Below are 23,766 nucleotides of genomic sequence, written 5' to 3'. Positions count from 1 at the left end.
AGGCGGGGGAAGCAAACTACAAATGAAGCCATCAGCCGAAAGAGTAATGACACTACACCTAACAGCATCCATCACGTGTGGCGAGCCTGCCTGGGCTGCTCCCTGCCACCATTTAAATATCAAACTCTGCCAGGTGACAGTCAGAAACAACCAGACACAACTCTGCTCCCCAAACCCCACAATCCCTGTGGCAGATGGAAATTCTTTTGTAGGATGAGATTTGCTTTCCAGGACCACTCCGTTTTCCTCCTTAGCAGTTCCAACCATTTACCTCACTCTGCAGGAGGTATCCCAGGCCAGAGTAAGTTGAGCAAGAGCCTACCTGTCCTCTCTGTGCCATGGCCCACGACAGCAGTGACGGAGAGCATGGTATTGCTCAGCATCTCTCCCCAATGACAGTTCCTTTCAGTTCCCACCCAGTGTCCCTGCCCACCCCCCTCCACCCCACCCCCAGAATGCAAAAGCTCATCCCAACCAACTAGCATGCAGGAGTCCCCAGTAAGGCAACCATCAGGCTCCAAACTGCCTATTTGAACCATAATAACAAAAAAAATTGTTTATTCCCCACTTTGCCAGCCCCTGGAGCCATGGCACGTCACTGCTATTGAAGTGACTATCCAGGAGCAGGCAGGGAAGCCAGCGGTTCCTCAGACCAGGGTGAGGTCCCATGTCCTTCACTGGCCGTTAATCCTGGATTTTAATGCCTAAGTGCCCCATGTCAGCAGCATTCACCATGCTCTGCTAACAAAATTGTGATGAGGAACCCCTCCAGAAGAAATCACTGGGGGCTGGATGCCTTTTCCCATTTACCATCCTGCACGCAGGCTCACGATGGGTGAGCAGGGCTCCCTGCAAACTGCATCTCACCACCAGGTTCCTCGGGGTGCTCTGATGCTACCAGCGCTTGAGGGACTCAGCCTGTACCTGAGACAATTACACATTAAACAGGCTAAGCGGCATGCCTGCCCACAGGTACTGCACAAATGGGACTGCGCAGTGAAGCATCTATTTAAAAGCCCTTACAGTGACACCGAAAGGGCTAAAACCCCTTTTCTAGGCTAACGGGACACACCAGCGCCGAGGCCAGGACAGGCAGCCAGGCACACCGCTATTACACACTGCCCGGCTTCCTGGGATTCTGCTTTCTCCCCATCTCCTTCCATGCAGAATCAAAAAAAAACCAAACCAAAAGCCTAAAAATAATCTCCTTAACAATGCTGTTAAGGCAACCTGCATCAGGAAACAGTCTGCAAAGAAAAGAGGAGGTCCAAAAATCAGTGTGCAAAGCACTGTGACTCTCCTTTGCTGGTAACAGCTTCATTTAAATCACCTTTTACTCTTCCCTTCTGAGAAGCGATGCAGATACGAAGCCCTGGTATATGCATCTGGGCACATCCTCTGCTGGACGCAGGAATACAGAGTGCTTTGGATAACTACAGCTTCCCCTTAGCACCACCTCACACAAGATCAGCAGGGCATAAGGGCCACTCCACCTTATTTTTTTTAATTACAGCACACCCCACATGCCCCTGATTGCAGAGGTCGGGGGAGGATCACTCATATTAACTCACACAGGTGTCAAAAAGAACCCCAGACCCCCAGCAGCCAAAGCCCATCAGGCACAAGGTAATGCTGTAAGTTAGAAGCAGCCTCCACCCAAAGGCACCCTTTGCCTTGAGGGTAACACTGCACAGCACCCATCCCGAGGCGAAACGTCTTGCAGGAGGACCCAGGAGGTCTTGACTCTGGACAAACTGCAAGAAGCTCTACGACCATGCAGCTTCCTAGGCTGATGTTTTAACTTGGCGATATTACAAGATAAATGATGCACTGCATAACCGTTAGACATCAATAAAAGTACTTTTATGATCTGTTTGAACAATAAAGCATGTCTACCTGCACACTGTGTGCTATCAGAGGCCTGAAGGCATTTGATACCAGCAAACTGCAGTAATTACCTACATATGCCAATGCACAGTTTCTTTCAGTTTATGAAATGAAGTTTACCACTGACCAAAATAACCCATCCCCACCCCACGCCCCAAAATCAAGAAAAGTTAGAAGCATTAAATATGTGTATTTTGTAATCATGACTAATAAGGCTACATCATTACAGGCAACCCTGACCTAGTCACAAAGCTTGACTGCAGTCCAGATGGCTAAACTGGCAATTACCCGGCAAATCTAAATGAAAAACAAGAGTTTCAGCTAAGTGTATGCAAACAATTAATCTGATATTCCCACGCAAACTCTCACTTTCCTTGCTGGCACCTGACAGTGAGAGGTCAGATGAAATGGTGTCAGTTTAGGGTTGAAATGAAACGACCTGAAGCACAGACTTAACTTTTACAAGCTGTTTTGCAATTCTTATTCTGGATCCAGTCCTGCCCCTCCCTCGGTACAGACACACTGATAAAACCAGATGACGTCCCTGGGCACCTGTGTAAGACGATGCTGTGCGTGAGACTTTGCCAACTCGAGCCAAATATCACATTTGGGTTTTGATTAGACTGACTGCATTGCTTGGACTCTAGCACAAATATCTCACTATTAATTGCAAACCCATCCAGAGGAATAATCTTCAATAATTGTAGACATTTTCTAGACAGCATTGCTCTTCTGGAAGAACCTGGTTCTGTGATTTAATCCATATGTCTCAAGTGCACCGTTTTGCTCAAGAGGATCCCTTTGAAAAAAACAAAAGCTGAAGAAATGACGAGAAAACCAGTGACTAAATGGAGAATTATTAGGAGACTGGGGAAAGCTACAGACATCTTCAATAAAGAACCCTAATGCTGGCTCAGAATGTTTTATTTTCCATCATCTCACACCATGGTATATGCTGGTGGTGTAAAACATTGACTCTTTGCACTCCCTGAAATGCTCTACAGCAAAAGAGGTGAAATCAGATTTGGCAGGACCAGGAAAGCAGGCAGCCAGAACTGTAAATTAGCTTCTTTCAGCAGTCTGCCGAGGTAGGGAAAAATACACAGGAGCATGGATCTGTGGCGCATCTTGACAGAGAAATTCACCTTAGTAAAAAAAAACTAATTAATTAAAACAAATTGCTTTTTGAAGGTTAACAAAAACTTAATAAGCACGAGCTCTGCCCAGTTCTTTCCTGACCCTCTGGGCTAAGCCCAGGTCTTGCAGAACATGATGGATTCCATGCCACGCTCATGAGAAGCCTCACTGAGCTCAGCGAGGCCATTATGATGGTTTGAAGATATTGGGGACCTTGGTGCTTCCTCCTGTACACAAATAAGTGTTCCCTCACACTTCACACCTCGGCACTGCTGTTTATATTTGCACAAGACCCCCCCTGGCAGCAGGAACAGCCAAGACAGCCGTGCCAAAGCAAGCTTGCATCTAGATGTGACTCAGGCATGGATTCAGCCCCGAGGCTCCCATGGTATGTTTGTCCCTGTGAGCTCAGAAGTCTGCAAATTTTGCAGTTACCACCAGTTTGCCTTGCCCCAGCCTCCCACAGTGGTAGACAGAGGCTATGTGACATGCTTACAGCAGATCTGCCTGCAAGAAGGGGCTCCTAAATTTTTCCATGCTCAAACACCAAAAAAAATACCCTAAGATGCACCTACATGTATAGGAACCTATTTTCATTTGTACACCATTCGCTAAAGCAAAAGCTATTGATGATAATCTTATAACCTCAGAGGTGTCTGAGAAAAATAACATACAGAAACTTTAAAAATCAGAGCACTTTCCAGAGCTGGAAATGCTACAGCCAAGAGCATGGGAAGGGAGGGTGAAAAGCCTGACAATAGTGAAATGAAATCTGGGATTATCAACCGCAGTGATAATTGTTCTTTAAGTGTAAACAAGGCAGAAGATGAAAAGAGAGTTGGCATTTCAACCCAAGAGCAACACAGCACCTGAACGGCCCCAATGTCTCTGCTAAGAGCATTGAAGCGTCTATTCTGCTTTGTCTTGTTGCGCCTTGAAACATTCAACAGCCCTAAGAGCACCTCTGGCACCTTGCCCAGGCTTTCTGGCTCATCCCGGCACAAATTGCTTTCCCTCCATTTCTGGATGTCTTGATTTCACCAGTGGTCTTCAAAAACACAAAGGAGGAAAGAAAATAAAAAGCACCATCCTTTCAGCATCATCAAAACCCCAGCAGCACACCGTATCTCAACCCAGGACAAGCTCTGGCACAAACTAACAACAAATAATTTGTCAGCCCCTCAGGGTTTCATGGTGGTGGCAGGATGGTGTCTGCAGGTGTCTGGGACTCTCTCACTTTGCACCATGTTTGGCAGGATCAGAGGAAACCACTTAGTTTTACAGTACCAGCTAGAGCAATGAGACACAGTTACGGCACTCAGCTGGGCAAAATAAGCTCCTCTTGTCTCCAAAGGAGCCAGCAGAAAAGGACATAAAGCTTGAAAAGCAATACAGACATGCACTGAGCTTTTCCACTTATGGGAAAACTAATATCATCTACACCAATACCAGACACCGCTGCGAACCGATGTTATTTCCAGAAGGTCAAAACACCAGTTACCTTGTGGGACAGTGCTGCAAGATTTTAAACAGGTGAACCAAGCATAATTTACATCAAATGGACTTGCCTGTTGTTAGGGTGTCCTCTGCAATTTTACCAAAACACCCACACCACAATTTTAATGATGCCATGGCCAGCTCTGCCAGCCAGGTGCACACTGTCAGCACAGCAGCCTCACGCAATAGCCTCTTCCTGACAGATCAGAAGACAAAATGGGATATCTAGCAGAAAGATGAAATACTTCACCATCTGGGACTTTGGCAAGATCTGAACAAATTTCATTTTGTTCATCAGCCCATCGCTGTGAAGCGCTGGTCTACAGAGTAATGCTGAGCAGTAGAACAGGGCTGGACCACACAATACTGCAAGAACTAAACTTCTTTCCATGGGACTACATGAGATGCTTCAAAAGACCATCACAAAGGGGTGAAGTTCACCTAATGCAGCCCAGAGACAGTAACATTTACCTGCCACAGACACTGTGCAGCACTTTCCACGCATAAAGATCCTCCAGCTGTGGGTTATGGGATTTCTCAGTTCACTGCTGTAATACAGCCTCTTCCAGGACTGAAACGCAGCCCAGTGACCCTACTGAGCCAGGGTCTGAACTTTGTTTCAACCCACATCTGCTAACCCAGAACTTCTCCAGCCCACAGCCAGCTGAACTGCTTTTCCACCAGACCACCACGGCAAACAGCAGGTTGGAAAAAGCCACCCCATGGGGAGGTACCATCCCTGTGGTCCTGGGACACGGTGGCCAAATGGATTATGTGAGCTTCATGCCGTTGTGGCTAAAGATGTCAGAATTTTGTCAGGCTTTGGTTAGGGGTGGGAGAGAGACCGTATGCAAGGCTGACTGCTCACTGTGAGGGAAGGAGCAAGCCCCAAGGAGTTAGATGCTGTCCCCTGACCCCAGTGACAAGTTGTGCATGGAGCAGAAATTCCTTGGCATGAGCATCCTCCACGGACAATCTCAGATGAAAGCCCACAAAGCATCCCAATAGCCTACAGCCAAGTTTGATGGGCGCAACGTGCAGCAGAAGCATACTTACAACAGCCAAGTAAACCCTCGGGCTGGCAAAGTGTTGGCCTGACAGTTGCTCAACTTATTCTCGGCTCTTCTTACACCAGCACAGGCTACCAGGGATCAGCCCAAGCAAAGGCTGACAGCTCAGTTCTGGGATCCACACCCTGCTGCCAGCAGGGACGGGCTCACAGCTCCAGTTTCTCGTTACCCGTGCAAGAACTGATAGGGTCCTGCACAAAAAGGTGACTCCTGCAATGACCACAGGCACTAGGCAGCTCCTGAGGCGCATCGCTGCAGAGTGGAGGCAGGAGCGGGGTCATCACATCCCTGGGATTTTTTGGAAAGTCTCCCTGGGTTTCAAGCAGAAGATGCTTTGCTTTCTGGGAAAGGGACTTTCCCAAACTTCATCCTCTCTCTGTTCCTACGCCTAACCATTAGACTGTGCTAGGACTTTGTTTCTAATGCATGTTTAAAAAAAGCACATCAAAAGAAACAGTTAATCCCTCTAAAAATGAGATAACATTCACATGTCTTCTAACTTCCTTCCAGCACTGCTACAGCCACAGGAACGCTGCTTACTACAGCCTGCAAGCAGAGAGAAAGTGTTTATCCCGCACCATGGGCTATTTCTTTTCTCCCCCTCCCCTGCAAAAAGCCCTTTGCTGTCTCACAACAGCATCCTCTCAGTCACAGCTTGAAGCCGGCCACCACTTCCCAACCCCGGCGTGAGAGCCTGTCCTGACATTTGTAAACTTCTGTTTTGAACAACAGCTCAGCACAAAACTTAACTTGTATAACCTAGGCTCCGGGCTTGGCCCCTTTTCAAACCTACCCAGCATTCCCCCAGCCGTACAGAGAGATCCACACAGCCTCCGAACTAATTGAATTTTAATGAGAGGAAGTAGGGGTTTTTTTCCACTGGAAGAATGTTGTGCTAGAGAAATATTTTGAAACTCCTCTAACCTTCCCTGCCAGGCTTTTTCTGCAGCAGAGCACGAGCGAGGGAGTCCCCATCGGGGCACTCGAGGGACGAATGCAGCAGGGCTGCTCCACTTGCGACCCCAGCTAGACCCCCGAGCTTGAATAATTACAATTTTCAAAACAAAACAAAAAGCGTTTGGGGTTTTATTTGATTTCAGCCCTGACAAGGAAGAATGAACTCCCACTACTTACAGCTCTCGCTGATTCGTGCTGAGGCACAGCCCGTCCCAGCCCTCCCATCCCACTCCCAGCTAAACTGGGTTATTTTCATTTCCAGCAAAAAAAAAGCAACAAACGTGTAAGAGCCGGGCAACTCCACAGGTCCCAAAAAGACCTGGGGAACATCTTGTTAGCTAACGTTTGCAGAGCAGTCGCCTGCAGGATGCAACGGCTTCATCTCATCATTGTGCATTCAGTCCAAAAATTATCAGCTTTCCAGGAAAACCTAACTTTAACAGTTTACACACATTTCCCACTGTTTTGAGCCACAATTTTCCCCTATAGAGAAATGGGTTTGCTTGGTTCTGCTTAGGCTTGCAGAAAGAAGAAAGGAAGGGCCAGAGGAAATAAAGTTGCTGAGATATGAAGGAAATGAGGTTATAGTCCACTGTCTTCATGAAACCTATTAATTACATTCATGTAAAGCTGCTGGTATCTTGATTAGCCTGTGTGTGGATATGCCGAAAACCCTCTTTGCCTGATGAGCATTACAAAAGAAAAAAGGGCAAATACCAGAACTAGAGGTGGCTTTTTATATACATGCTGCACAGCATCAGTACATAAAAGATAGAGGAAAAAACATACTTGGTAATTGTCCAGTTCTCCGTAAGCGCCTGCAATGATCTTGTAACTACATCCCGTACCCAGGACGGGCTCCAGTGGAGGGGAACACCTGCTCTGTTTTACCCCACCTCCCAGGACTGAGGAGGTTTCACAAGCCCTCTGAGCTGGTACCCCCCAGATAAGTCCTTTTCAGCAGGGGAGCTGTGGCCAGCCCCATGGGATGGGCTGACAGCAGAGCTGGGAGAGCTCTGCCACCCGTAAATGTGCATCCCCTTGCCTGGCAGGGGGATCAGCGGTCCTAAATTCAGGTGAGCGCTAAAAGCCACCCTGGAACATCTCAAGCTTCAGGAGCAGTTTTGGAAAGGGTGTTACTTTGCAGAAGTAGTCGAAAGTGCAGGTTTCTTATCCAGTTTGGATGTGCTACAAGATCTTTAAGTGGCTCCCCAATTTATATAACAACTCCACTTAAAATAAGGCAACCAGTGCTGAGATTTTTGGCAGAATGTCCCACACTTGCAAAAGACACTCCAGTGCCCATTAAACCCAGCTTTTACTTTCCGTTTTAATTGTTAAACTTCCCAGGGAATGTCTATTAATTGAATACAATTTAGAGATTCAGCTCTAACTCTGTAACTGGGATTTTGGCAGCAAGGGTCAGCCCATGCATTCTTGCTCTGTTTACAGCAGACCAGCTCCCAGATGTTGGTAATGCTAAACAGACTGGAACCCTCCTCCCGAGCAACAGCAAAATGCAGACGAGAGCTGGCTTCGCTATGGCTGTAATTATCCACTGATAAGAGACGTTCCCCATCCCTTGCTGGGTCAGGGAGGCCCATGAGATACAGCTCTTCCTCCACATAAATGCAATAAAAGTAAGGAGATGGAGATTAATAGGTCTGAGTTTACACTTCACTGCACTGGCACTGATTTCAGGGAAGCAATTCTACCTTGCAAGAAAGACCAGAGACAAGATTCTTATATACTTGAAAGCCTCAGAAGTGCAGCAGACCACAGAAGTTGAGATTGCTAGTGAAATATATGTATTAAACTAGTTGCTGAACTACGGGAAGACTACCATATGTACCTTGTCTATAAATAATCCTCTCTCTCTTTGCTTAAATCAGAAGAGCTCATGGGAACATGCCACCCATCACGATTTTGGTTTGCTTTTTAAAAGCAGTTGCTGCGTCGGAGGTGACAGGGCTGCCAAACAAGCTGTCGAGGAGAGTCCCCTTATGTCATGGTGCAAGAAACCAAGAATCAATGGCCAAGGCATGGGAAAAGAGCAAATTCCAACAGCCCCAGGGAGAGCTGTGACTTGCAGGGGAGCTTCTTTCCTCAGCCTTCATTTACTGCCCCTGCAACTTTATCCAGATCATAACACAGGGATGAATGAAAACCTCACGAGCCCTTCCCATGCTAAATGAGCCGAGAGCACAACAGCTACAGACCTACAAAATCCCAGGGCAGGAGCTGGTCTAGAACCAGTGCAAGGGCATAAAAGCAGAGGAGCTCACTCCAGTCAGTCACCTGGCCCACTGCTTTCATCACTACTGCAGAAAATATTTACCTAGTCAAAACAAAAACTAAAAATAAAATAAAATAAAATTCAGATTACATACCATGGTGTTCTGTTATGCAAAAATCCAATACTAGTTTCAAAAGATGAGCTGTAAATACCTCATCAGCCAGAACCCAGCTCATCATCTCTGTGGAACATCTTCAGACCTGCTCGTTGTCATGACTTACCTCAAAGACTTCCTCATCCAATATCCTTGTTCCAAATACAATGATGCCATTGACGTCAATGATGGGATGGTCACTTCGGTCCAAGAACTTGGTTATCTTCTTTTTACAGTCCAGAATCAAGGTGACATTTTTCTTCTGCACGCTGATAGCTACTCTGTGCCACCTAGAAGAATACAGTCCACAAATGTATTAAACAGAGCCTTGGGCTTTCAAGAACAAGGTAATGACTGCACAACAGTGAAGCTTTCATAAAGCAATATTCTGCAAACCTTCATGCCAGCCATCGTCTGCAAACATGTGAAAATCATCCTTGGGCAGACCCTAAAGATTGCATTAGAAATAGAAAGGCTGTATTGACAGATGATGCCATTCACTTCTCATCCCTCCAAAACAGGTAGGAGGGTGCCAGTTCTGGCTTCAACAAGAGGCAGAAGAAAGAAACCACACCAGTAACTCCCTACCTATCCCCCTTTTTCCACCCTCCTTAAGTCCTGCAAAAAATTCAGTGTGGATTTTGCAAGACACACTGATTTCTTAAGGCCCTTTGCAGCACAAGTCAGCAGTATTCCTGCCTCTCCACAAGTGTCAAGACAATTTGTACTGACCGGTGATTCACACCTTTTATACGTGCAGCATATATTCACCGGAGGGCAAAGCTCAAGAACGGGACACTGGGCAGCAGTCAAGTGTGTATGTACATTTATATATGCACGACTCCTATTTTACACAGTTTGCAACATGCTGGCATTGACATAAACAAAGTACCGTTTTTTTTTCCTTTGTGCACAAAATTTCACTTACTTGCCATCTGCTAGGTTAATGCCTCTAAAGAGAGGATAGTCTTCTGGGCCTGGCTTTCCTGTATGGTCTTCATACAGGAATACAGGAGATCTACCCAACTCCACACCAATTTGCTGGATCCCTTGCTCATTGTAAATTGAGATCAAGAAGGACTGACCTCCTTTCTTCGCTTTTACAGTGGTTAGAATGGAGAAGTCCTCTGGGAATGGGGAAGCTGGAGTGGAAAAGCAAAGAGGTTAGTCAGGTTTTCCTTGAAAATTAAACCTTACAGAAACAGTCCCGTTGTCTAATGACCCATGGGGAGACCTCTGGTTTCTCTCTCCAGATGCATGCACATCTGCAACCCTAAGAATTTATACAGGGTGGCATCTTAGTTGCCAGGTGAAGATCTGGCTTTCCCCCAAAGCCTGTTGTGATACAGCGTTGGGATGAGCTGCAACCCGAAGTAGACTGCACCAGCAAAGCTGCTGTAGAGCAGTGTCCTCCAAGGTCTACCTGCTCTAATGGCATGTTACAAACCCAAGCACAGAACTCGGCATCTCTAAGGATCATTCGTTTATGGTAAGAAAGCCTTTTTCCAGCCCTTACTGCAACCTGGCACAGTGCCAAAAGCCATCCCACATTTGAACTTGTGAGCAAAAGATGGCATGGCAAGGGGTCTAGTGTTTTGGGATCAGCCCATAGAGCTGGGGAAAGAGACATTCTGAAAAAGCTGTCCATTTACATCTGTATTATTTGCACCTAAGCCTTCCTTAGTATGCTCTAGAGCTTTTTATGAGACACGGCAAAAAACTTTTTGTCGTATACCATGAGGTTCCCAAATTAACTTAAGATGTCAGAGGGATGGAGGAAATTAAGCATCCTGTGCCATTTAGGCACACACAATATTGAAGGGTTTTATTTAAGGAGTAGGGAAGTTGCATCAGGTTTTGCCTATTCCAGACAAGAACAGAGCATTCTGTGGCTTTGGCTTTCAGGGGTGGTGCAGACACAAGAATCTGAACACAGAAATAAATCTGGCAAATAATTTGTCTGCCTATTAAAAAGCATGTAACAAATTTCCCAGCTTTTTCTCCACTCAGGAAAGCAACCCTGTCTGATGTCAGGTGATTCCTGTCTGTAGTTTGGCAAGGTTTGGAGGATTAAAGCAAATAAAGTATGGAGCGGTACTGTCAGTACAGAGGCAAAGCTCTGTGCAGCAGAAGGGTCAATCCCCTGCGACACCAGACAAATACATTTTAAATTTCAGGTCAATATGGGCATCAAGTCACACCCTGTGCAGCATATAACTCCCCTGCTTGGGTTTTCACTGCCATTCAGACTGGAAAGACAAACCCAAATGGAAAAGCCTGGATGCATATCCCAAACAGAACATCTTAAAAACACCAGAAGTATTGGTAAAGGAGCTTCCTTGATCAAATTATTGGAAACAGCACCCATTGAAACAGAGGGTACATACAGCCCATAACCTCCTCGATGCTGGATGTCAGCAGCGTGAGACTTGCAGGCTATCTTTCCTTTAAGGTCCAGGCTTTCAAAAACAAGGATTGCATTGTACCCCTGGGTATCGGCTTGAGAAATCTTAAACCATGGCGGGGCAGAGTAAAGTGGGGCAGCCCCGCCACGGGCGCAGTGGGGTGTGTGCCGGGACTGTCCACATGTGTGGCAGCCGGCAGCACGCAGGGAAGGGAACACCACAACGGAGCAGTTTTAAACTGCAGATGCAGAGCTGCATAAACCACAAAAAAACGTCAAGCTCAGTGCCCACAAGCTTCAAATAGATCCCCTTTAACCCTTTCAGGCTTTTCTTAGATGGTATCCCAAGGCTGCATCAGGGATTTTGACCCAGGGAGGGGACCAGGAAGATGGGAGCAGGGAATTCTTCCAACCACAGCAAAGCTAGCGAGTTCAAACGCTAAGAGGCCAAGAGCTTTCCTCTTTTGCCTGGGAGTTGCTTTAACTTTTGTTAACAAACCAGTGTTTTAAATGCCTCTAGCTGCCTAGCACAGGGCTGCATCACCCGGCGGTGGAGGAGGCAGGAGGCACGGGCAGGCTGGGTTGCATCAAACCCCAGCACTGCTACAAACAGCTTGTGCAAACAGCAGACACCGAGGGAGATCTGTGAGGATACCTACAGAGACACACACTGTTTGCACCGACTTAATATTCCTCACCTTAGTTAAATAACATTTGGAAAGAAGCACAAAGCAGTATCCTGAATAGAGGACTCGCAGGCAGTAATTAAATGCCATGATTATAGCCCGATTTCCCCCTAGGACACAGACCCAGATATTTTGCAAATGCAGGCATCCGATTATTGTGCCTCCCATAGGATGCACTGAGCTTTATCTCCCTCTTGCCGTATACAAATCCTCCTGTAGAGCTGAATCAAGACCATACGCCTTCCTGGTTCCAATTACAGGCTACAGTTTTGGGCCTTTTATGTAAAATAGTTCATGTCCAAAATTTCATTATGAATCCACAATACAGTACCTTTCAACTTGGACAAGCTGCCAACTCATTAAAAAGCTGCTTTTAAATTTTTTTTCATTATTATTAAAATGTCTCCATGGTGATGTGAGTTTCTCAACCCAAATAACCATAATGGATGAATTATAGCTGACATTACTCTGTTACTGCTCTGCTGTCCTGGCAAAATAACAATGCCTTCACTGTCATAGCCAGAAATGACCCAGGCTATTGAATGATGTATGAAAACACATCCACACAGACAGCGATACTAATAAATACATCATAATAAATATATGAAGCACATAGAAATTGACCCAAATCCCCTTAAAGACAATGGAGACCCCACCCCCCCACCCCAACAAAGGGTTTGGGATTAAGCCCTTATATTTGATTCACTTCAAATGAGCTCATGCTGGGAGATGTGGCACATCCATCACTGGACGGCACTGCACCAATGCTGAATTTGGCTCAGCATCACTCTTTTACCCCATGGCCAAATCCTTTCAAATTCACTACACTCAGCCTCCTGCAAGGCAGCAAAGGGTTAAGACTCCAATTTCGCAGATGGAGCCACGGAAATTGCTGAGGAGGTGCAGGGTGGGCACAGATCCCTCCATCCCACTTGGCTCCCCGCACAGCACACCGATGTCACTAGCTTCACTCGAGCAGACTGCATCTGTGCTATGCCCCAATATGCAAACCAGTAGAGCCAGGCTGAGTTCCTTCTTTCCGAAGGACCACAACCAGGGATAAAAAGCTTTGGTACAATCTCATGGTCTTCAAAATAGGAAAAAGGTTCCAGCTGTCCCTAACCCAGATTCTGCAGGTGTATCCCAACACAGCCCAAAATAAAGAGCCCTGCTGCTGATCTGGGCAGAACAGGAAAGCTTTAGCTGCTTAAATAGCAAAAAATCAGCAAAAACAATGAGCTGATCCAGTTCCTGACACAAACACAAAGTGGATCTGCTGTGCGAGATGCTATCATTTCCAGGGCCACTTTTCAAAGGAAACAGCTCTTCAACAGTGTAACCAACTTCTGGCCTTTTTCTTCATCTGAGAAGACTCTCAGTTTTGGATTGGCTTGTTTTCCTCAGAGATGACTGTTCAAGCTATAATAGAGATTTTTGAGCTCTTTTTAAACATATATATACATATATATATGCAGACACCCACAAGCAGTGTGGAGAATACAGAGTTTGCTAGAAGAATGCAAATGACATTTTGCTGGCTGCCACTGAAAACTTTGCCTTTCTTGCCTCCGCTGGAAGAGCACGGTTTTTGATGGGAAGCAGAACTTATTTAGGGAGCAAGGACAAAGAGCATCTCAGCAGATCTTCTCACTCTTGTGAGCTTGAAAAAACAGACAAGCTTTCTAAAATATATATAGATATATCTTGCTTTGCTGGCTGTGGCTGTGGCAGCAGAATGCAAAGCCCATAAAATTACCATCTTAGAAAAGCACTGACTTCTAATTAGCACAAAATATTATGTGCAGTGTACATTTGCCTAGGGTGCTCTATAGCAGAGAGGGAAAGTTATGCTACAACCCACCCGCCTGTTAACACGAAATCACTAAAACCACATCTCCCCTGGTACATTGCACTGCAATTACTCTGTTATCTTTATCTCCTCTCTCATTCATTTGGTGGTGTGAGCTGAAGTCACATCTAGTTATGGAGATGTACTGAGAAAACATCTGTTGATCTGATGGAAAACACTGGGGGTTCTTCACTTCATTCTTCCCTTCCATCTCCTTAGCAAGCAGCAGAACAGACTCAATGACTTTGGAAGTCTCTGGAGACAGGGCTGCTTCAACCACCCTGTGGTTGTCCAGATGATGAAATGATTGAAAAGTTGCTTGATGACACCAGGGAAACACCATCCAGATCTTCTCACCCAAGGAAGACAGTAGATGCAAACTGAAAACTCGGTGAGGACATGCAAGTAGGAAGATGGGACAAACCCAAGAAAATCTCCTACAATGCTGAGTCCTCCCCCGTGACCACGATTCAGCTCTTCACGCTGTTTTGTGTTAACCTTTGTCACAAGGGGTATCATCCAGTCTCCTTTCTATGACAATTAGCCAGAATACTCTATCCTTTTTTTTTTTTATCTATCTTGAGGTCACCACTGTTAGCTGGTTTCCATAACACAATTGGCTACGGCAATACTGGAAAGCTCTCGAATCCACTACAGCTGTATGTTCCCAGCTGGAACCATTTCTTCAAGTGCTTCTGAGCCTGAAGATACCAGCTGGGCTAACACTTGGAGTCATTTCAGACACACAGAAAGAGCACACAAAAGCTGTTCAACACATGCTGGGGAGGTTGGGCTGATCTTGCCTTGGGACAGAAGGATGGGCTCAGAGGCCACTGCAGGGCACTTGCAGCCTGTCCTTGGGACAAATAGTCCCCATATCCACAGGGCACAGCCCTCTGGGATGTGAAGGTACAGCCTGGCAGAGGGGTGCAGCTGGACACTTGATGGATTATCTATGGTCAGAAAAGACTGTCCTGCCTTGGGCAGCAATAAAAACAAATACACTGTTCTGCACATGCTGAAACAGGGCTTAAAAAAAAAACAAAAAAAACAAGCAAGCAGGTCCTTTGCTAAGGGTTGACCAGGCGACGAAGGGCTACCAGCCCACAGCTGATCTCATCTTCATGTCAGACTCTCAGTTTGTATGCAAGACACAGGGCATGCTCCTGCTCACCACGGAGTAAATATAATTCACCTGCTAATTGTCACAGCAGGGTAATAATGAAGTCTGAAAATAACCTCAGTAATAACACATGCAATGAAGGAAACAGAGGACTGGAAGATGCAAGCGCATCGGCAGTCCACCTCCGAGTCCTCATTTAGGCCATTGACAGCCTGGGTCTGATAGATACAGCAAGTTAATTAAAAAGCATTGGTAGTGGCATGCCACATTACCTCTGATTTAGCTAATGCATTTTATGTCATTAATTCTTTCACAAACACCAAAGGAGAATGCATGCACCTGCTTTGCTTAAGTTCCTGCTTCACAGATGAGTTACATGCAGCATCTTTCTGCCTTGTTGCTAAACCTCTCTCAGCAAAGGCGCTTTTCTCACCAAACCCAGAAAATCCCACCACGCCTAGTCCCAGCGCCCTTGCACCCTCCCCTGTAAATCAGGGATACAGCAGTGCTCCTGTATGGCTTTGGAAGGAAGAATTCTGATGTTGACTACGTGTTCAAGAGTGAAGCTCTCAGGCACTGAGAAGGTTTAGGTCCATAATTATGTCCAGCCTTTTTACGAGCACATTTTACTCCACAGTAGTGATTGTCTCTTGGCCTGAAAAATTAAGCTCCAGTGCATCCTCAGTGACAAATGAAATAGTAGCCCACAAGCTCTTCAAGGGCTTTGTGAACTCCCACATCTTAGTGGCATTCTCTAATGAACCTCCGATTTCTTCAAACAACTGTTCTTGGGACATCTGTTCTTGTGGGGCAGTCTATTATTTTTATATGGTGATTATTTGTGTTATGAGAGACACCACAGCCACAGAATAAGACCCTACTGTGCTTGGCACTCCACAAACGCAGAACAAAACAGTCTGCGTTCTTTTGCATCTTCCAAGTCTCTCTCCCCAGCTGGATGTCACTGTGTGATAATGAGACAGTAGAAACTTTCTAATATAGGAGGGAACAGATGTAGGCACTGGCCGCATCTTCTGTGGTGAAACCCACCACTATGTACAAATGCAGTAAGAAAAGAACCTACTGTAATGTTACTTGATGACTGAAAGTTTGCAGCCCCCTGAAACAGTAAAATCACTCCCTGCCAAGGGAGCATGCAAGCACACTTAAAAGATGAAGGAATTATGCAGTGTCCTATACATGCCTGTGGAATCTGAGAAAAAGGGTCAGATGGTTACATATGACAAAAAGCTGTGGACTCACCAGGATACAGCTGCTTTGTCGGTGCACTAAGCTGAGCATCTTTTGTTACTCTATAAGCAACATCTGCTTCTTTTGAAGATCTTCTGCTTGTGCAAAACCCTGTTGTTTTTGTTATACCATCAGGTAAATTATGAAAATCTAATACCTTCAAGAGGTCTGCAGGTTCAGCTGTGGAAAAAGAAAAGGAGACAAGAATTAGCAGGCAATAGGACTGGTACTTGCTTACTTGCTCAGATCGAAATCAGTATTAGCCTGCACCCCACAAATCAATCATCACAATTTTAAAAACATGAAATAAGTTTTCAATACGTCTACAGATACAACATTAATACCAGCTTCAAAGCTAGGATGTTGTACTGCTGGTCAAAGACACTAATTCAACGCAGAGACGAACAGTTGATCAGCTGTCTGCGCTGGGGCAGTAGGGAGAATATACCATCTTATTAGCTACAGCAGTTATATTTTCTGGATGTCTTCACCCAATCTCCATCATTCAAGCACATGCTGAAGACTAAGCATTAGACAGGAAATTCATGATCTGAAAGAAAGGCTTTAAATCAAGAGGTTGCCAACATTTTCATTCTTTTTTTCTTAAATTGGTTCATCCAAAAAGTTATTTGGAAGCAAATACCTGAGCAAGCTTCCCTGAAGGATTACACACACCATGCAAAACAACCGCATGCAAAGTCACACTAGCTGGGATAACAGCTAAACCCACAAGACGCGCCTCAGGGTACGAACAAGTTATGGCAGAGCAGCATCCCAGCACAGCGCTTTGGTGCTTGTGGGCTGGCCGTGCTGCCAGCAGGCTCACCCAGACCCTCGCAGGGTTTGTGCACAACGTCTAACTCTGCCCAGGGTGCAGCAAGGTGACACAGGGCAGGGATGCATCACAACTCCACTGCAGGCAGCCAAGTGTCCCCCTCTGTTAACTCAGCTCAAGCCCAGGCAAGTCCCGTTAAATAGTTCCCCCTCTCTGCCAGGTATTCCCCCCTGTGACACCGGAATTATACGCCCAAGCACCAGTGTGTATAAGCAGACAGAAAGCCAACAAAACACATATGCTGCACAGAAGAGGAAAAATCCACGTGGACATTTTGACTGATGACATGAAGAAAAAGGCTCCTTCCCTCAACAGCCCTCCTTGACCACATCTCGTTAGGCTTATATCCTGGGGCTCCTGCTGCTGCAGACATTAAGCTAGTTAATGAAGGGAGTTTGTCTGACACCCAGTGGTCCCCACACCAAACTCAGGGCCGGTTCACCTTCAGATATTCAGGTCTCTAGAGCATCAATTAAGTAATGCAAGTGATACATCTCACTAACTTCATAATCTGGTCTTGCTCACATCAGGAGATATAGTGTCTCCAGAAGTGGAATATTCAGATCTGACTTAAAATGCTTAGTTTGAATTTTGACTTGATATTTGGAGCAAAGTGCTGTCAGAAATATGAGACACCCAACTCAACCCACCAGCAGTATTCAAAAGCAAATGTCTGCCTGACAGCTCCATTTAGCCTTGCCTGGGCGATATATCACAGCTGTATCCTTTTGCTACCTGATACATTATTTTTCCCAAAGAGTGATATTATTCGGATCCCTCAAGGACAGCCACACATTACATAGTCTGATGTCTGCAATGATACCCAGGACTAACCCCCTGGTCTGGCTGCCCCAGCTTCCATCAGGATCTCAGGGCATCGTGCCATGCTGCATGGCCAAGGGTGCAAAGCTTGTTACCAGTTTGCAGAATGATCACAAATAACCCAGCTACATTCAGGAAGGTGCATGGCATTTCTGCTACTGCAAAAAAGGGGACAGCTCCGAAAAGGGCAGGAAAATACAGGACTTCTTGCAAAGGGGAAAAAAAAAAAATTGGCCTCACATTAGCATCATGCCTATTACTAGAAAGACCAGGGAGGAAAGAGGGAAAGGATTTGCAAGGGATTCACCATCCATGGGGAAGGGCTACAGCATGGCCATCAGCACCGAATCCAAACACCTCAGCAATGGAAAGAAACAGCATGAACAAATCTTTTACAATATAAAAGGTTTTGGTTACCAAGATGATCGGCCTAATATTTGCATGGAAAATTTGTGTACGTTGTTCGACAGTTTTTACAAGTTTCCACAATCCTGAGGATTTTGGCTCTCAATGAGAGATTACAAACATATGGCAAACCCAAGTCAACACTGCAGATAAACCAGCTGAGAGCTTGGCCTGAGCAGCGTACAGCTGTAACATTTCCTCATCTCTCATTCTTGTTAGACAGTATGCGGATGACACACATTTGTCTAAGCTGTCCTTGCCGCCTGGATCTTCCTGCTGCCTTTCAACCATGTTTTACTTCACACAGGAATATCTGTATACATACAACCCAAGCTGCGTTTAAGCAACTAAAGCTACAATAAAACACCAGTTCTGCTTCCAGTTACCTCCCTCTGCTCCAAGAGATTCAAATCAGCCAGCTCCTAAGCTGCCTCCAACATTTATTTAGGGAGGAGAAGGGAAAAAGGCAAATGCAAGGGGGAGGGGATGTGAATTCCAGACTCCTGACATCAGCCCGGTCCCCACGCAGGGGGATCTGAGCCTCGCTTGCAGTGCTGCACATCAGCCATCCTGCGGACAGTAGCCACGGTGGGGCTGAGGCATCTGCAGGACCAGAAACGGCTGCAGAAGAATCCATCATCCAAAAGCTCAGCTGCTGTTATGACAAAAACTGTGTGAACATCATCTCCTTTGGCAAGGGAGCCCCAGCTGACACCAGAGCCAGCCATGGTCATCTCTCACAGGAAACAAGTATACGGTGCTGGGCGAGTGAAACGCTGCTCATTATCACGATCTTATAGCTAAAATCGTGGAGTGTATTGACAGGAAGGAAGCACAACATGAAAACTGAAGGTTTCACCAGCTCTGTACCTCAACAGAATGACACCACTTGCAAGCCATATGGCAATTGCTGGCCAAAAGCTCCAGCAGCGGTTATAGCAAGGTGATGGGTGTCCAGGGGAGCTGGACCTCCTCCAGAAGCAACCAGCCATGAGCAGGTAGCAGGCTCCGTGCTCCAGCTCCTGCCCCGAGCCCTCTCATCTCCCATCCATCTCAGCTCCCACCCATCATCAGCGCCCTGGTACAGAACTTCTCATTTGTAAAAGATGATTCAAGCATCTGCCAGCCTCCCTCTGCTGCTGTGAGCCTCCAAACCTATCACACAATTAATCTTCATTTTGAAGGAAGATCCTCTATACCTCCATAACTATGATGGATTAGGTCAAGGCGAGATACTAAAGTAGAACAACAGTCTGGGTATTGCACAAACTGCAAAGCATGCAGGTAATCAGCAGGAGAGGAAATACCTTCTGTTCACAGATGTGAGCAAGTGTCCCACCTCTGCTTGCTCCTGGAGATCAAAGAGGAGGCAAGGAGCCAGCTGAAGCCCTATAGACCACTCAATGTTGCACTTCATCACTAAGAGCATCCGTTTGAGTAGGACTTAAGCAGCATAAAAGTATCCATCTCTTTCCAGAAAGATGGACTTCACACAGGAGCAGCTCTTATTCCTGTCCAGCTAATCAGTTTGTTTATTTCCCCTTGATTTTTCAGTCCAAACTAAATGTAATCTCCTGTTAGGAGCTCTGACAGCATCATGCCCAGGACAGAGACGGAACTGACCAAAATCAGGCTCTACAGGGTATTTCTTACAAGCTTGCACTGGGTTTGGCCTTCATCCAAGAACTGAATTAGCTGTTGCTTTATGAAAGCTTTTTTTTTTTTTTTTTACTTGCTATTTTATGAATAACATTACTATGCAGCATTACACACAGGATCATTCTTTCACTCGAGATGCACAGGGCTCCCCTAAGAGACCAGCAGCTCAGTCCCTGCTGTGCTGGAGGAGGGTATACAAAAATATATAGCCAGTATACAAAGAGGCAAACCCCAAACATCCCAAATTAGACCAAAATCAGACCAAAGGCTTCCCCAAAAGCATGTACCTAGCAGCATGTACAGCCCTTGAAAAAGACCCAAAAGGAACATTACTTCTCATTTTAACAGTGGAGATGAGTGCCTCCCTGACAAACCAACAGTGGCAAAAGGAGGAATTAAATCCTTAATTCCTCCATGTCCAACCAAGGGTTTAACCACAAGACCAATCCTTCTGTGTTAATCTGATTTCCAATTATTTAATTACCTGTTAAAACCTGGAACAGAGGCAGCTGGTATTAAGTTTATAACTCTACCCCCACTCAGCAGTGGACAAAAGCCACTTTTTTTTTTTTTTCTTTTCTTTCTTACACTTCCATATTAAAGCAAATTCAGCAGCATCCATTGAAATAAACTCCCTGGCTTTGGGCTGGGCACAGGCTCCAGCCAAAACATGGTCAGTGTGGCCATGCCCTGCCACCCTCAACGAGGGCCAACCCACCTGCTCGGACTGAGCTGTGGGATGCGGGAGCAGAAATATCCCCAAGGAACTCCAGAGGAAACAAGACCATCATTAATCATCATTAACAGCCCCAGGCAAATATTAGACCACACTGAATGCCCCTGCCTGTGGGCAAACCCCATTCCCAGCATGACTGGGTTGTCCATCCTCACCTTTCCTTTCCTTGACTGTTCTTTAAATCAGATTTTAAGACGGAAAGAGGTCTTAAGCCCTGCTGATCCTTCAGGACATGTGCAATAATAAACAAAGATTTTTTTATTTTTTTTTTTTAATGCTATTACACTTATAAGTCACAGAGCAGAAAAGGCGACAACCAACCCTTGTTTAGCAGCTGCAGTAAAGGTCAGTTGAAGTCTTTCTGCACACAACCACTATGCAAAGGTTAAACAGTTTGGTTTCTCTACCAAGCTTGATATCAAGCCCAGACCCTCCTAATTTTGCTCCCCCCCCCCCCCCTTCCCCCAGGGCCAAGGCATTTGCTTTGCTTTCATCAGGGGAAGCCACACTGTCCTCACTTCGCTCCAGTGTGGGCTAACAGGTGTCAGCCCAGAGAAGGCACTTGCCACCAGTTCCCTCTTTGTCTCATTTCATCACCCCCTTGTCAGCCTGATATTCTTAAAAGCAGGATGGATCAGCAGGAACCAAGACAGTTTTTTTTCCAGAGGTGGGAATAATAAGTCAAGACCCTAATGGAAATGGTGCTATTGAAATTCAGCGCAAGATGGACCTGCAGCTTCTGTAGGCTACGCTGAAAATCCCAGCATATACAGCATTAGCCAGAAGTCATTAATCTAAGTCATATTTATGCCTGCAATAATAATTTTTTAACACCTGAAACAAAGCTCTCGCAGGGGCCCCAAAGCACTTTACCAAGCGTCAGGATACATAAGTCGCTTATACATTACTTGTGGGTATCACGTTTCCAGTGTCTGAAAAATTACCAAATTACAAATAACAAACCTCAAAACAATTCTCCCTCCCATCATTTTTCAAGATCTTTAATTAAATCCTTATCCCCAAGGAAATTCGCAATATTTAAACTTGCCACCGAGTTGAAGGCTGCAGCACCTGTAGCCATGCGGTGCTGGTGCCGGACACTCTCTGTGGGCTCCTGCTTTACACCGCAGCATTCAGAGGGGGCTGCTCTCCCTGACACCCTGCACAGCCCACTGGGGTGAACTGGGCAGCACAACTGGTCAAAAGGCAAAGCCAGCCATGCCAAATGAGTACAATCTGGATTGCAGTAGATTACAGAGTTAAGTATGTTTATTTTCCCAACTATATACTACTGTCAGTTTTATAAATCTGTTGAAGTCAAATCATGCACAAAAAAAATTTATTAATCTCTTCTGAAAGCTGTCTCCCAGTTTTTCAGTGTGATCTTCAAGCTTTTTCAGCTGCCATTTGGGAAGATTTTTTTTTTTTTTTTTTTTTTTTTTTTTTTGCAATGAAGCTATCACATGGCTCCAGGAGCAGAAATTTTCAGAAAAAGCAAGAAAACCCCACTAGGTATCACAAGACTCCTCAATACAAACCCCAGCAAGCTGGCAAAGTCACGACACTATATCGCAACAGCAAACATCCACTGTGCTAAGCCTGGACTGCTAACGAGGAGTCCAAACGATGCAGCCTCCAGGTGTCGGGTACACAGCAAGGGGTGGAAGGAGCAGAAATGCTGTTTCTGTAGCACAGACAGCACATCTGGGAGACCCTCCCCAGTTCTTTGGGGCTCCGTTGCATTCGTTTGATTGCTGGGGAGAGGCTCTTGCCTTGACATTCCCAGAGATCAAAACCAACCCTCTGGAACACCCGCAGTAATGACAGCAGGTGAGTTCCCACACCGTGCCCAGCCTGTTCGTCCTCCGAGGGCCTGGGAAGACCACACATCCACCAGCCAGCAAGAAAACCACTTTCCCAATCAGCCCAGCATCCTCATTGCTATGAGTGCCGCACCTACATTGCACACTCCAAATGAGTTAGCCCCCAGACCTAGCCCTTCCTCTTTGACCTCTATGCATTTTCTAGTGGAGCTGCCGAGGATGCTATGTACTTGGTGTACTGCTGAGAACAGATCTGTTTTTCCAACTACCCTTTGCTCATCTCACCGAAAAGGTCAGGAAGCCCCCAAGATCTCAGTGGACCAGAAGCTGAAACGAGTTTTAGAGAACAGTTCAACCCACCAAAACTGCACACGCCCCACTAGCACCGCCCGGTGCAATGTGCCGTCCACCAGACAAGAACGCAGCTGCGCTGCCACGCAGCAGCTGTATTACAGCTGTGTCCAAAATTGGGCTTAAGAGATCAAAGCCTTCCCCTTTCACTAACTACCGCTGCCGTCTTAAGGTACACCTTATTCAGTCTTACCTGGCAACATTGAGCCAGCCTTCAGTCTTCACTGAATGCATTCCTAGAACTTGAAGAGTTAAGAAAACCCCCTTTCTTCCACTTTTTGCCTTACAATACCCTTCAAAGTGGAAAAAATCCCTCATCAGCATCCTGAGACACACATTTATTGTGCACAGCTGACCCGTTGTATTAATGCAGTAACTGAGACATTTGGGTGTCTGAAGAAGGGGTCACCATCCCATAACAGCGGAGAACCATTCTTCTATATTCGGTTTCATAACAGCTAAAGGGCATCCAAAGACCTTCAGCACTTAATGACATAGCACTTAGTCATACTATAGTTTATGTGCAATTATTGCCAAAGATTTCAGGTCGTAAGGTGAAGAATGAATAAGCATTTATGTTCCCAGCTCATTCCAGGTGCCCTCTGCAACTTTTCTCATCATTTAATACGTAACTCAGCAGTCCGGGTATTTGTATCCAAGTGTCTGATCACGAGTGAGGAACACTTACTGGGAAGCAAAGCCTGCCTAGACGAACAACCACTATAAAATAAACTTGTCATCTTATCCCACAGCAAGTAATAACAGTGAAGTGAATAAGGATTGTTTCAAGAGTAGCATCTCCTTGAAAAGTGCCTCAAGTCACACAGAAAGGCAGAGTGAGTCATTTTCATAGGAAAAGCAAAGCTATGCACTGCAGTTAACCT

At 45.8% G+C, this 23,766-nt stretch overlaps 1 protein-coding gene across 3 annotated transcripts in view; it reads right to left on the bottom strand.

The window, feature by feature from the left end:
• The window catches only part of COL5A1 (collagen type V alpha 1 chain), a 160,312-nt gene that overhangs the window by 105,749 nt on the left and 30,797 nt on the right, over positions 1-23,766 (bottom strand). For all 3 annotated transcript variants that reach the window (XM_080400825.1, XM_080400826.1, XM_080400827.1), the window contains exons 2-4: positions 16,264-16,431; positions 9,867-10,080; positions 9,066-9,228 (exon numbers count right to left, since the gene is read on the bottom strand). In XM_080400825.1, the coding sequence (XP_080256951.1) occupies positions 9,066-9,228; positions 9,867-10,080; positions 16,264-16,431 (545 nt within the window). The remainder of the gene's footprint in view (positions 1-9,065; positions 9,229-9,866; positions 10,081-16,263; positions 16,432-23,766) is intronic.

Source organism: Falco punctatus (genome assembly GCF_963210335.1).
Source record: "Falco punctatus genome assembly, chromosome: 9".
Classification (NCBI taxonomy): Eukaryota; Metazoa; Chordata; class Aves; order Falconiformes; family Falconidae; genus Falco; species Falco punctatus.
This window is presented reverse-complemented; position numbering and strand designations above follow the sequence as displayed.